Source organism: Barbus barbus (genome assembly GCF_936440315.1).
Source record: "Barbus barbus genome assembly, chromosome: 41".
NCBI lineage: Eukaryota > Metazoa > Chordata > Actinopteri > Cypriniformes > Cyprinidae > Barbus > Barbus barbus.
In genome coordinates this window covers 16,315,398-16,329,319 of record NC_136719.1, presented here as the reverse complement: position 1 = coordinate 16,329,319, position 13,922 = coordinate 16,315,398, and the positions used below count along the sequence as shown (strand labels likewise).

The window sequence follows — 13,922 nt, the reverse complement described above, 5'->3', positions numbered from 1 at the left end:
CTTCCCTCTGGAGCCCCTCGCTTTGAGAGACAGTGCAAACGTCTTTCATTCACTTTCTTGTCCAATTCCCTCTGCCACCAATTTCTGGAATACCTGAATCATGGCTAACATAAACACAGCTGGGGTCGATCCGACAAAGATAGGGGTCGGACGGGCCATTGCTGTACTGACGTCAGGTGGTGATGCCCAAGGTAAGCAGAAAGTAGTGATCTGCCACTTAGACTTAGTGCTAGTTCCAATGGTGGTCTTCAAGAGGGAGTTCAAAGAAATGCCTGCATGGATAATTAGATTCTAGTGAATTTTTTTTTGGAATATCCATGTATACACAAGAGCTTTTCCCTCTCAGCTACAGTACTCATATTGTTATAGACACTGTTTTTATGTTCAAAGTCAGATGACTCTGATGTTTTCTATGGTTTAAAACTATCATGAATAAACATGAGCAAAACTTTCACTTTTGAGAATTAAATTCTATCAAGCTGTCTATCTATTTATCTATCCTGATAAAATTAAATGAGCTGTAATTGTAAAACTAATTTAAGAAGCTTAAGCAGAAAACAGAACTAAATGTACTGATAAAAAGAAATCTAGTATTTTGATTTGGTCCATTAAGGTCAATGCTCTTGTAGCCTTTAGCTTTAGCCTGTAGCTCTTGTCCCCGTCTTCCTATTTCCATAATTGAAGGCTAAATTTATCTCCAGTGACCTTCTTCTGAAATGGCACGAGGTTATGGAGTGTAGCAGGCTTTTCCACAGCAGCTCACTGTTGCAACCAGAGACACTGAACTGTGTTTGTACACACCGTACGAACACCTACAGCTTTAGTGCTGAGCTCACAGAATTAAGTTATCTCAGACACTCTTGTTCACATCATTCCACAATGCGGTCAAGTAATGAAATGTCAGGAGAGATATCTCTCTGTACTTTCCTAGAAGCCCTGTGTATCCTTCTGTATATGATACGTTTTCTCCATTGCAGGAATGAATGCAGCTGTGAGGGCCACTGTCAGAGTCGGCCTTTACACTGGAGCCAAAGTCTTCTTCGTCCATGAGGTACATTATTATAAGAATAATAACAAAAGTGGTCATGCCAATCACACCTGTTAACATTGTTGCTGATGTCATATGCAGGGATATCAAGGATTGGTTGATGGAGGGGATCACATCCGTCCTGCTACATGGGAGAGTGTGTCCATGATGCTACAGTTGGTGTGTCTTCAGATGCTGGAATTTATTCAATTCAGTTCATTATTCCTAGCATACTAGAGTTTTAATTTCAATACAACTTTTTAAGTAGTGTTGTGATTGTCTGTCTGAAGGGTGGCACAGTCATTGGCAGTGCCCGCTGTAAGGATTTCCAGACCAGGGAGGGGCGTTTGAAGGCTGCCTTCAATCTCGTCAAACTAGGTGTCACCAACCTTTGTGTAATTGGTGGCGATGGCAGTTTGACCGGTGCCAACATATTTCGCACTGAGTGGAGTGACTTGCTGAAAGATCTAATCAGCAAAGGTAAACAATCTGTACTGAATGTACAGATCATTTCAGCATCTGTTTTTTCCCCCTAATTTTTACTTTTAATATATTTTATATGGAATTTATTTCTGTGATGGCAAAGCTGAATTTGCAGCATCATTACTGTCTTCAGTGTCACATGATCCTTCAGAAATCATTCTAATGTACTGGTTTGCTGCTCAAGAAACATTTATCATCTTGTTTCTCATGATACATTGTTTTTTGATTCTTTGATGAATAGAAAGAGAAAGAACATTATCTTTCATAACATTATACATGTCTTTACAGTCATTTTGGATCTATTTCATGTACCTTTACTGAATAAAAATATTAATTTCTTTAAAAATATATAAATAAACCTTTCTGTATGCCAAATGGTTCTGAACTGACAGCCATATTCTCCATTTGTACACAGGTAAGATCACAAAGGAGGAGGCCAAGATGTCATCTCATCTGAATATTGTCGGTATGGTTGGTTCTATCGACAATGACTTCTGCGGAACGGACATGACCATTGGCACAGACTCTGCCCTACATCGTATCATTGAGGTGGTGGACAGTATCACCACAACAGCACAAAGGTCACAAATATGTGCAATTTTTCAAATTAGCTAAGATCCTCAGTGTTCTGTTATTTTGCTTCATAAGTGACCTCTGATCTCACCCACAGCCATCAACGTGCTTTTATCCTAGAGGTCATGGGAAGACACTGTGGGTAAGAATGTGATTATGTATGCTTAAACACTGAAGTGAGCATATGTGTGCAACAGAAGTGAAATTGAGACCAGACCCCCTAATACCTAGATCATATGGTTTACATGCCAGAATCTCACATTTAATTAACTGAAATGATCATGCATTTATTGAGCAAAGTGTGTGTGTGCGTGTGTGTGTGTGTGTTTCAGTTACCTGGCTCTGGTTACTGCTCTTGCGTGCGGTGCTGACTGGGTGTTTATTCCTGAGATGCCCCCAGATGACGGATGGGAGGATCATTTGTGTAGAAGACTCACTGATGTACAAAATATTGACAAAATATATAGTTCAACATAGTTGAAATACACTACCATTCAAACAGTTGGGGTTTGGTTAGAATTTTAATTTAATTTAATTATTTTTTTTTTTATGTTTTTGAAAGAATTCTCTTATGCTCACCACCAAGGCTTATTATTACAAATATAATAAGTAATACGGATCCTTGGATTAATAGAAAGCAAAAAACAGCATTTATTTGAGATATATTTTTTCTGTAATAATGTAAATGTCTTTACTGTCACTTTTGATCAATTTAATGCATCCTTACTAAATAAAACTATTAATTTCTTCTTCTAAAAAAATTAAATCTTACTGACCCTAAAACTTTGAACAACAGTGTAAATTTACTGGAAAAGCAAAACTGTAAATTAATTAATTTATTTTTTTCATGTATTTTTCTTATTGGTTTGGAAAAGTCCAAAAATAGATAAATTAAGAAATAAACTAATAAAAAAATTACAGTAAAGAAAAAAGAGAATTATTTACAATAAATTAGTTTAGTATAATAATAATAATAATAATAATAAAAAAGAAATAAATATACATACATACATATATATACACACACACACACATGTATGTATGTATGTATATATATACATATATATACATGTGTGTGTGTGTACACGTACACATATAGGAAAATAGCTGGTTGTTTGAACCATAAATATAACAAAAATTGGTAAGGTTTGTGCTTTAATCAAGAAAAAAAATCAATATTTTGATTAAAAAGCAAAACTTCATATTCCTAATGATTGATAATTTTGTTTCTCCTCAAACAGACCAGAAAGGCAGGTTCTCGTCTGAATGTGATAATTGTGGCTGAGGGAGCAATCAACAAAGAAGGAAAACCAATCACCTGTGACCAGCTAAAAGATGTAACTTCACCCCTGACCATACTATACCACCCATGCTCTTGAAAGAGACGCTCTGTTATAGTTTTTTAAACACCTCCTATAAGTGCACTTTAATTATGCTTATCTGTTCTCATTCAGCTGGTGACAAAGAGGCTGGGCTATGATACTCGTGCCACCATCCTCGGACATGTGCAGAGAGGTGGCACCCCCTCAGCTTTTGACAGAGTGCTAGTGAGTAGGCCCTCTTCTCATTTTGTCACATTTCGATCATCAGCGCCATTTTTATTTCATGAGAGTGTTTATTGTATATCAGGGCAGTAGGATGGGTGTGGAGGCTGTAATGGCTCTGCTGGAAGCCACTCCAGAAACTCCTGCCTGTGTGGTTAGTCTCTCTGGGAACCAGGCCATCCGGCTCCCCCTGATGGAGTGTGTGCAAGTGGTGTGTATAAAGAACATACATTTTAGATGTGACCTAATTTAAGATTTAGAATGTACTATGATAACAGTTCCCCCATCAAAGGTGTCCTCACACTTTTTTTTTCTTTTATTTATACTGTTTTGGATTTAAACACATATAAATCGTCTTTATCTGCAGTACAGAGTCGTTCACAAGCTGCACAGGGGCGTGGTTTGTGGGGGGGATGGGGGGAGGTAACCCCCCCAATAACCAAAACTAGCAAGTTCAACCCCTCCAATATTTATACCACGGTTAATGGAAACCTAGAATCAGGCTATTTATTAATTATTTTAACCGCGCCTTCGGCGCTTTTATAAGCACTAACCTCACGTACGAACCGATTGGAGCGCTTATCAGCACAACGTGACTGAAGCGCAGTTCTTTTAATTGTGCACGAGCGGCGCGCGAATAACACTATACTCTGTGCGCGTTCACCAGCGCGCTCAGAAGTGTGAGAAGATTTGCGCGAGCCATTCCTATCGTGAAGCTGATGGTAAAATATGCGATCTATTTGAATTCTGCGATCTATACTCTGTGCGATATATTTGGATCTATTGAGAAACTGCCACTTTAAAATGCTATGGAGAAAGTCGAACATTATCTACAAAAAAGGCATAAACTAAAAAGACTGATGAAAAGAGGAGAACAGATAATATTGCACCAGCACTAACATAACATTAAATATTTTTAAACTTCTCATGACCACCTTTACTATAATTTATCACGTTTTATTTGTAGGCTTATATAGTGTGGTGCATTTAGTCTAATTTGTAGAATTTATAATAGATAATCTGTTAAGGGAATAGATTTTTCCCTAAAGATTTATATTACAACTGTGGCATTTTTTAGCTATTGTTTCTAAAGGCTATTGTTTCTCATAACAAATGCAATGTAGAGTAATAAAAAAAGTCATTATTGGCCTGGTAATGATTAATAGGCTATAGCCTTATTATAACAAATGCTACAGTTAAGAACTATGGTGCTTTTTCATAAGAGCAAGCACAAGTCAGAATCGAGAGCCAATGGGTTGTAATAATGAGTGATGGAGAAACCTGGCCTTCAGATATTCCAATGATGGCACAGATTAAATCATTAAGAGCCTGATGAACTGTTAAGGAGTAAGAAATAATATCAATATAAGAAAATGTTAAATTGACTTCCCATATTGAAGTCTCGTATTGAATTAGAACATTCTGTCAAACTATAGCCTAAGTGTCTAAATAATATAAAATACATTATATCCTATGTAAACAAGTAATTGATAACTAGCCTTTTACTTTATTGCAGTTACGCAATCAACCAAATTTGCATGTGTGGTGGATAGCACAAAAGTACGGTGGCCGAGAGAGCTCAACGCGCTGCAAATAGAAAAAACGCCTGCAAATTAAGAAAACAGCTTTCGTCAATTTGACAACACACGCGCTACAAAGGCTCACAACAAAACCCACTGCAAATAAAATTTATTTGCTTGTATTGTGAGCATTTGCCGTGTGTTTCTTTATTTGTTTGTGTTGTGAGCATTTGCATCGCCTGCTGTCAAACTGATGATGTTTTCTTGATTTGCTGGTGCTTTTTCTATTTGCATGTGTTTTCTGAAGTTGCAGCGCGTTGAGCTCTCTCGGCCACCGTACAAAAGACCATTTTACAAAAATAAACATTTAAGCAAACCAACAAATAAATAAACCTTAAGAGGGAGCATGACCCGGGGTCCACTTCAACACTTCCCCCAATGTTCAAACCAAAACTACGCCCTTGAAGCTGCATACACAGTATACTGCATAAAAGGAGCTGCTTCATCGCTGACAAACGATAGGCATTTGCAAGTTTTGTTTCCTACATTGGATTGTAGGTAAATACTCAACTCATCCAGAGCTCTGTTTTCTGTTTTATAAAAACATCCTGGTACTATTTAGGTGTGCGAATCTGCTGCAAACGATTCAGTGTGTGAGTGAACTGTTCAAATGAATCAAACTGAATCGCGTTTGACCCATAGACTGTAAAAAACAGGTTTGACTGCTCAATAACAATTCATTTGAGAATCTGACGTCAGTCGTTCACATTCTAAACAGCTGATGAGAAAACACGCGACATGACTGCTGAAATATTATCAGAAAAAAATTATTCTTAGGTCGGTAATCTCATTTAACACACTTCTTTTTTTTTTACCGGGGCACGGTGTTTACATGTAAAATCAACACCCCAGACTATGATTTGCAACACTTGTTCTTTTTCTTTTTTATTGTATTTAATTATAAAATATATTAAATTTAAAATATAATATTAATTATTTTATTTTTTTTAAACATAGACCAAGGATGTCACTGTTGCAATGAATGAGGGTCGATTTGACGATGCTGTAAATCTCAGGGGAAGGTATGTATGGAAATAACACTTTTTTTGTTATTAAAATAAACTTGTATTGTATCATTATGTCTGCCTGTGCAGGAGTTTTGAGAATAACTGGAACACATATAAGCTCCTGGCTCATGTGCGCCCCCCAGAGACAAAGGTGAGGAGATTCAAAAATAAAATGTGAAAAAAAGAAAGAAGATAATTTATATTTAAATATGTTTTTTAATAATTAATAACATTTAGTATTACTTATAATTCATTACTTTTTCTTCTTTTTTATATTTTTCTTCTTCTTTTTTATTTTGTACTCCTTTTTCTTCATCAGAGTAACATTAATGTGGCTATTTTGAATGTGGGTGCCCCCTGTGCTGGCATGAACGCAGCTGTACGTGCAGCTGTCAGGATCGGCATCATCCAGGGTCACAACATGCTGGCTGTTCATGATGGCTTTGAAGGTCTGGCTGAGGAAAAGGTAAGCAGCAAAGTTTGTGGTCGGTAAAATGTTGTCGAAATACTTTTTTTCTGGGCACTAAGGCTGAATTTATTTGATAAAAATACAGTACAAACAGTAATGTTTTGAAATATTATTACAATTTAACATATCTGATTTCTATTATAATATATTTTAAAATGTAAAGCAAAGTTGGATTTTCATCAGCCATTATTCCAGTGCCATTACTTCAGTGTAGCATGATCATATAGAAATCCTAGTATTCTCATAAACTGATTTTGTGCTCTTTTGTACTATTAATATCATTCTTGAAAACTCAAAGAACAGCATTTATTTGAAATGGATGTCTTTTACAGTCAATTTTGAACAATTTAATGTTTTCTTGCTAAATAAAAATGCTACTTTCTTTAAAAAATCTTACTGACCTTAAATTTTTAAATGGTAGCTATGTTGTAAAATTTAATGAAAACTATTATAAGGACATTAAAGCCATTGTAGTGTTGACATATTCTGTCTAACATATTGTTGTTAGATTGAGCCCATCACTTGGAACACTGTTGGAGACTGGACAGGGAAAGGTGGCTCTGAGTTGGGAACCAAAAGGTACTGGTCACTCCTGTAGATATTCTATATCATCATTTATAGTTCTGCAGTATTTCAAAAGTTCCTCTCTTTTGTTTATGCAGAGTGTTACCTGGAAAGTACATGGAGGAGATCAGCTTGAATATTGCTAAGTATAATATTCATGCTCTGGTCATCGCTGGGGGTTTTGAGGCAAGTGATGAAATGGAATGATATAATATACAATACAATGTCTATAATATACAATATAATGTCCATGTCCTGTTCTGTTCTCATTCTGTCCATATTCTGTTCAGGTCACATTAAAATTCCCCTTTTCAGGCATTTTCAGGTGCATTGGAGATGGTTCAAGGCAGAGAGAAGTATGAAGAGCTGTGTATTCCCATGGTGATCATTCCTGCTACTGTATCTAACAATGTGCCCGGCTCAGACTTCAGCATTGGAGCTGACACCGCCCTTAACACCATCACCTCGGTTAGAGATACACACTGTCTGGGTGCACAGTATATAAACACCATACTGATTATCAGCCAATATTTTTTTTATAATTTCATGAATTTTCCGAAATATATTTAGATATGTTTTTATTGATCCATTTATTTATTTATTTTACTTTTTTACAAATTCTTTAAAATCATTAATTTAACTATATTTAAATATACTTTAATGACACTGTTAAATGTAATCTTTACCAAATCTTAAAATGTATGTCTATTTTTCATTATTTATATTATAATGTTAAGATGTCTGAACTGACTTATTCAAAATAATTTACAGTTTTATTCCTATCTATGTTCTGAAGGTTTTTACTGAGGAATATGTTAATATATCATTTACCTGACATATATTTAACATTTTATTACTAAAAACATGGAGAGTTTTTTATTGGCTGTTGTATTTGATTATGATTCATTTGATTCAGATTTAATTATTAAAAAGAGAGAACCTAAATTAAAAATAATAATAATAATAATAAATAAAAAAACACTTTTGAACCTGGCTTCAGTTCTCAGATTTCTGTTCTGGACATGCAAATTATTGCTTATTTAATTAGATAATGCCTCGTTTCAGAAATCTTCAACTGGGAAAAATATGATGATATCTATTTTTTTCTGAATTTTTTTTCCCCTTTTCACTTGCAATGTCTTGCCTGTTTTATTTTGAATTTGTTTCAACAAAATGGATATTTATTGGTTATTCATCTTAACACAAATTATTGGCTGATAAGTATCGACCAGAATTGTAATACTGGTGCATCCATAGTATTTGGTTGTTCTCTATGTGGACATGTCCTCACATGAGGCTTCTGTAGACCTGTGACAGGATCAAGCAGTCGGCAGCAGGAACTAAGCGGCGTGTGTTCATCATTGAGACTATGGGAGGATACTGCGGCTACCTGGCCACCATGGCTGGTCTCTCTGCAGGAGCTGATGCTGCTTATATATATGAAGAGAAGTTTGGCATCCGTGACTTAGAGGTAACAAACAACTCAAATGTCATAAGAATAACTGATATCACTCAAAGTGGATTAAACTATTTAAATTTCTCCTATAATTTATGTTTGCAGAGAAATGTGGAACATCTTGTTGAGAAGATGAAGACCACCGTTAAGAGAGGCCTAATTCTTAGGTTTGTGAATGTGAACATCAGTTTAGTTTGTTTTTAGTTTTGAGGTGAAACTGCTTAAAGGAATAGCTTCTTTCAACAGCATGCATCAGTGAATCATAGTGGAACATGAATCAAACACCTTTCAACTAACGTATCTTTGCAGAAATGAAAACTGCAGTTCCAACTACACCACTGATTTCATCTTCAACCTGTATTCAGAGGAGGGAAAGGGTGTTTTTGACTGCCGTAAGAATGTCCTTGGCCATATGCAGCAGGTTAGATGTAATAAACCCTGTTTCTTTTAATAAAAATCAAGAATGCACATTTATCAAGAGTTGTATTTTGTCTGACAAATGTTCTTTTTCTAGGGTGGCACCCCAACTCCTTTTGACAGAAACTTTGCTACCAAGATGGGTGCTAAGGCTGTTCTCTGGCTGACTGAGAAGCTGAAGGAGTGTTATAGACATGGTGAGAAACAATGCGGTCTATTATTTCTTTATATTTTAGTCGTCCATGCCATAGTAACACTGTATATCAGTCTGCTCCAAATCACTGCAAATTTCAATACTTTTAATATTGTTGCGGTGTTCAGCTTGCTCTTATGGCTAATCTTTTTGTACATTTGAATGGACAACTATTTCTAGCGGAAGCTCTAAGATGATATATTTTAGGGTCAATAAGCAAAAAAAAATAAATCATGCATGGAAACATTATGTTGAACAAAAGTGACAGTAAAGACGTATAATGTTACAAAGTATTTCTATTTCAAATAGATGTTGTTCTTTTGAGGTTTTTATTCAACAAATAATCTTGAGAGTCTTCATTCAAAAACATTTATTGGCTTTTAATTGACTGTACAATTCTAAAATAATTTCAACTCAAATCAGTATTTCATGTAAACATATATTTATTTGGTGAGTAGCTATGTAGCAATGTTCACTCAGTCAGTCTCAAAAAAAAAAAACTTTTTTTTTTTTTTTTTTTTATTTATTTCCAACAATGAACTGCTGATTTAACATTAATCCTTTACTTAATCAATTATTTGTCATTAACCAGGACTTCTTCCCTTTTGACTGTCTGTACAGGGCGAATCTTCGCCAACACCCCAGACTCTGCATGTGTGTTGGGCATGAGGAAAAGAGGACTGGTGTTACAGCCTCTGGCTGATCTGAAAGAAGAAACAGATTTTGAGTAAGAATATTTCATTATCATGTGCCATTTAATGCATGTCATTCCTAAGTTTGCGACTACTAATTCATGATGGTCCACAAACTCCCTCCCTTATCTCTTTCCCTCAGACACCGTATTCCGAAGAACCAGTGGTGGTTGAAGCTGAGGCCTATTATGAAGATTTTGGCCAAGTATAAGATTAGTCTGGACACATCTGAACACGCTCTTATGGAGCATGTCGTCAGCAAGAAGCCTCCAGTGCACATGACTCTCACAAAGTAATCATGAGCAAAAATAAGGACAGACAGATAAAACAAACATGAAATGACTGAATTGTTTATTTGAAATATTTGTTCATCTCTCTGTCTTATTCATTCATTTTGTTTGAATTTATCGTATTTATGGTAATGCTGTATGCTGTACTGCAACATGCAAATTAAAATAATCTTATTATTAAATGTCCTTGGTATTCTTTTTTTTTAATTTAGGAGGGAATGAAAAAACTAATCCTGGTAAATAAGCCTAGTAAATATTTAAGGATAATGCACACAAGCAACCACTATTTTATTATTTTTTTTTTTTATTACATATACCTGTATAAAAGTATGAACTGCTGAACCCATGCTCATGCACTATTTTATTTGATACAAAAACTGACTGAATATTCTTAGACAATTAAGATTAATTTCCTATATAAAGTAAACTTTTATACAACTCTCCAGTCAAATAACTATGTTCACCACAAGATGTCAGTCATGAATGGATCATCCTCGACATACCATAGTGCATCTGTATGTTTATTAATTACCATCCATTATTGCAATAATGACCAGATATTGTCTTAATTTAAATGTACTGGTTGGGTGAAATGCTCCTTTACACTCTTAAACTTTAAAATTGTTCTTTTGATTAAAGGGGTGGTTGATTGTGATTTCACTTTTTTTAACGTTAGTAAGTGTGTAATGTTGCTGTTTGAGCATAAACAATATCTGCAAAATTACGACGCTGAAAGTTCAATGTCCTTTAAAATTCTGGCAGTTTAATGCCTACAAAAACGACTCGTAGGGACTATAACAAGCTACTTCCCGGGTCCGTTACATCACAAACCCAGATAAACCCCGCCCCCAGGAACATGCAACGATGGGGGCGAGGCCATGCTGCGCTGCTTTAGAGAAGAGGAAGAAAAAACTAGGGGTGCACGTAAAAATCTATTCATATTTGAATCGCGATTCTGTCTTCTATCGATTCTAATGGATTCACAAGTTTAAAATCATATGTTTTAAAGCAGCGGTTCTTAATACTGTTACTTACCCAGCTCTGCATCGCTCTCTCTCTCATTCAGATCATCAGCTCATCAGCTTTTCACATACAGTCATGGCCAAAAATATCGGCACCTTTGGTGAATATGACCAAAGGCTGTGAAAATTAATCTGCATTGTTAATCCTTTTGATCTTTTATTTTTTTAAAAATCACAAAAATCTAACCTTTCATTGGATAATAAGAATTTAAAATGGAGGGGAAATATCATTATGAAATAAATGTTTTTCTCTAATACACATTGGCCACAATTAAACGGCACCCTTTTATTCAATGCTTTTTGAAACCTCCATTTGCCAGTTTAACAGCTCTACATTTTCTTGTATAATGCCTGATGAGGTTAGAGAACACCTGACAAGAGATCAGAGACCATTCCTTCATCCAGAATCACTTCAGACCCTTTAGATTCACAGCTCCATGACAGTGCTTCTTCTCTTCAGTTCACCTCACTCATTTTCTACAGGGTTCAGGTCAGAGGACTGGAATGGCCATAGCAGAAGCTTGGTTTGTGCTCAGTGACCCATTTTTGTGTTGTTTTTGAGGTTTGTGTTTGGATTATTATACGGTTGGAAGATCCAAACATGGCCCATTATAAGATTTATAACAAAGTCAAGTCACTTATTGATTTTTTATCTGTTGGTGTTTGATAGAATCCATGATGTCATGTGTCTAAACAAGATGTCCAGGACCTCCAGCATAAATATAGGCCCACAACATCATAAATACAGCAGTATATTTCATTGTACACATGGGGTACTTTTAATCCCTGTGTTCACCAAAACCATCTTGAGTGTTTGCTGCTAAAAAGCTAATTTTTTTATTTCATCTGACCATAGAAGCCAGTCCCATATGAAGTTCCAGTCGTGTCTGATAACTGAATATGCTGGAGTTTGTTTTTGGATGAGCTAGGATCATTTTTCTTGAAACCCTCCCAAACAACATGTGGTGATGTAGGTGTTGTTTGACCATTTAAAAAAATATATAAATAATTTCTGTTAAACAGGAAGCCATGGCTGGATCATTTCGTGTTCATAATCACCCTGGAGTGCTCAAAATTATGAATATGAATGGGAATATACTCCAGAGATATTTTACTCATAAGAATTTCTTGGGGTGCCAATAATTGTGTCCAGCGTGTATTAGAGAGAAACATTTATTTCGTAATGAGATTTCCCCCCATTTTAAATTCTTATTATCCAATGAAAGGTTAGATTTTTGTGAATTTTTTTTAAATAAAAGATCAAAAGGATTAACGATGCAGATTAATTTTCACAGCATTCTTTGATCATAATTACCAAGGGTGCCGATATTTTTAGCCATGACTGTAGCTGAACATGGACGCACGTGCGGTTGCCGTGCTGTATAAAGCCTGCGTTCGTTGATTTAAGACATAATAACACATAATACACTCTTTTTCGCCACCTGCTGGCGTATTTATGTAATATGAAGAAATGGTCACTGAACGAATCATTTTGGTGAACAAACTGAAAATCAACGAATCTCTTGAAAGAATCAAAATTTCCATCACTAATTAATATCCTCTGCGTCTCGTTCGGGCTCAAATTGATAAGCAATATCCACCTTTGTCTTCAACGCTTAGACTTCCGTTTCATAAGCCGTAATAGATAATTAACGAGAATAACAACGTGCAGTAAACGGTAAAACTGTTTGCACTACAAACCAATGTGTTCATAATTAAGATAATACATTAAAATAATATCGTAAGACACACAAATTGTCAATATCAAGCAGCAAAACAAACTGTTTTGTACAGCTAAAAATAGCTGGATGCGATGAGACCGGAAGCTAGACCCTTAGAATTTACAAATGCACCCATTTTTATTATTTTATTTTATTAATGCCAAGGTACCAAAAGAAAAAAATCAACATTATGTACAAAGAGGTGACATTAAATAATTTTTTTAATAAAAGATCAAAAGGATTAACAATGCAGATTAATTTAAAATGATTAATAATATTTGTGTTCCACAGAAGAAAGTAATGAGTTTATTGCCAAGTATGTTTAGACACACACACACACACACACACACACACACACAGAGAGAGAGAGAAGAGAACAGAAGAAGAAGAGCAAGCATAGAAGGAGTACATTTAAATATTTATTAGGATAAAGACTTTTATTTTGGCAGGCAGTTTGTTGTCAGCCATTGCTCAAACCGGAAGCTCAGCAGATCAACTTCAGAGGGTATCAAGAGGTCGCTAAGGAGTGTGGGACGGTGGCGGACTGTGTTAATGTCTGCCTACTCTTTGGTAAGGTGCGTGTCCCCTGTGTCCGCTTCGGTCGCACGTTTAGGAATGCACCCTATGGCACTGGTGCTTGTGTAAATCGCGAGGAAGGTGCATTAGGGACGAATTCGCTATTTTCGGCGCTTGCGCTGTCATTTTCACCCGTTAGTTGACAAACGTCGGAGCCTGCGCCGTATTTATCGATGCATTGATAGCTAGCCAGCTAGTTAGCAGGAGAACTAGCCATTCGGTGGCTAGCCAGCCAGCTCGCATTCTGAGCTTTCGTTACCGAGCGCCCAATAAGTTCAGGTTCTTCAACCGCACCGCCTACTGTGCGC

The 13,922-nt window shown here is 35.9% G+C and overlaps 1 protein-coding gene across 1 annotated transcript; it reads left to right on the top strand.

Annotated features, from left to right (window-relative positions):
* Positions 1 to 24: 24 nt before the first annotated feature.
* On the top strand, positions 25 to 10,481 carry pfkma (phosphofructokinase, muscle a). The gene is made up of 22 exons (XM_079402282.1): positions 25 to 191; positions 978 to 1,051; positions 1,130 to 1,207; positions 1,318 to 1,507; positions 1,926 to 2,091; positions 2,181 to 2,225; positions 2,416 to 2,524; positions 3,325 to 3,420; positions 3,538 to 3,630; positions 3,713 to 3,838; positions 6,165 to 6,229; positions 6,302 to 6,365; positions 6,534 to 6,680; positions 7,192 to 7,262; positions 7,346 to 7,433; positions 7,563 to 7,715; positions 8,554 to 8,718; positions 8,809 to 8,870; positions 9,013 to 9,124; positions 9,218 to 9,317; positions 9,935 to 10,040; positions 10,148 to 10,481. Exons 1-22 carry the CDS (start codon positions 101 to 103, stop codon positions 10,299 to 10,301), a joined length of 2,355 nt encoding a protein of 784 aa, XP_079258408.1. The 5' UTR covers positions 25 to 100; the 3' UTR covers positions 10,302 to 10,481.
* Positions 10,482 to 13,922: the final 3,441 nt, after the last annotated feature.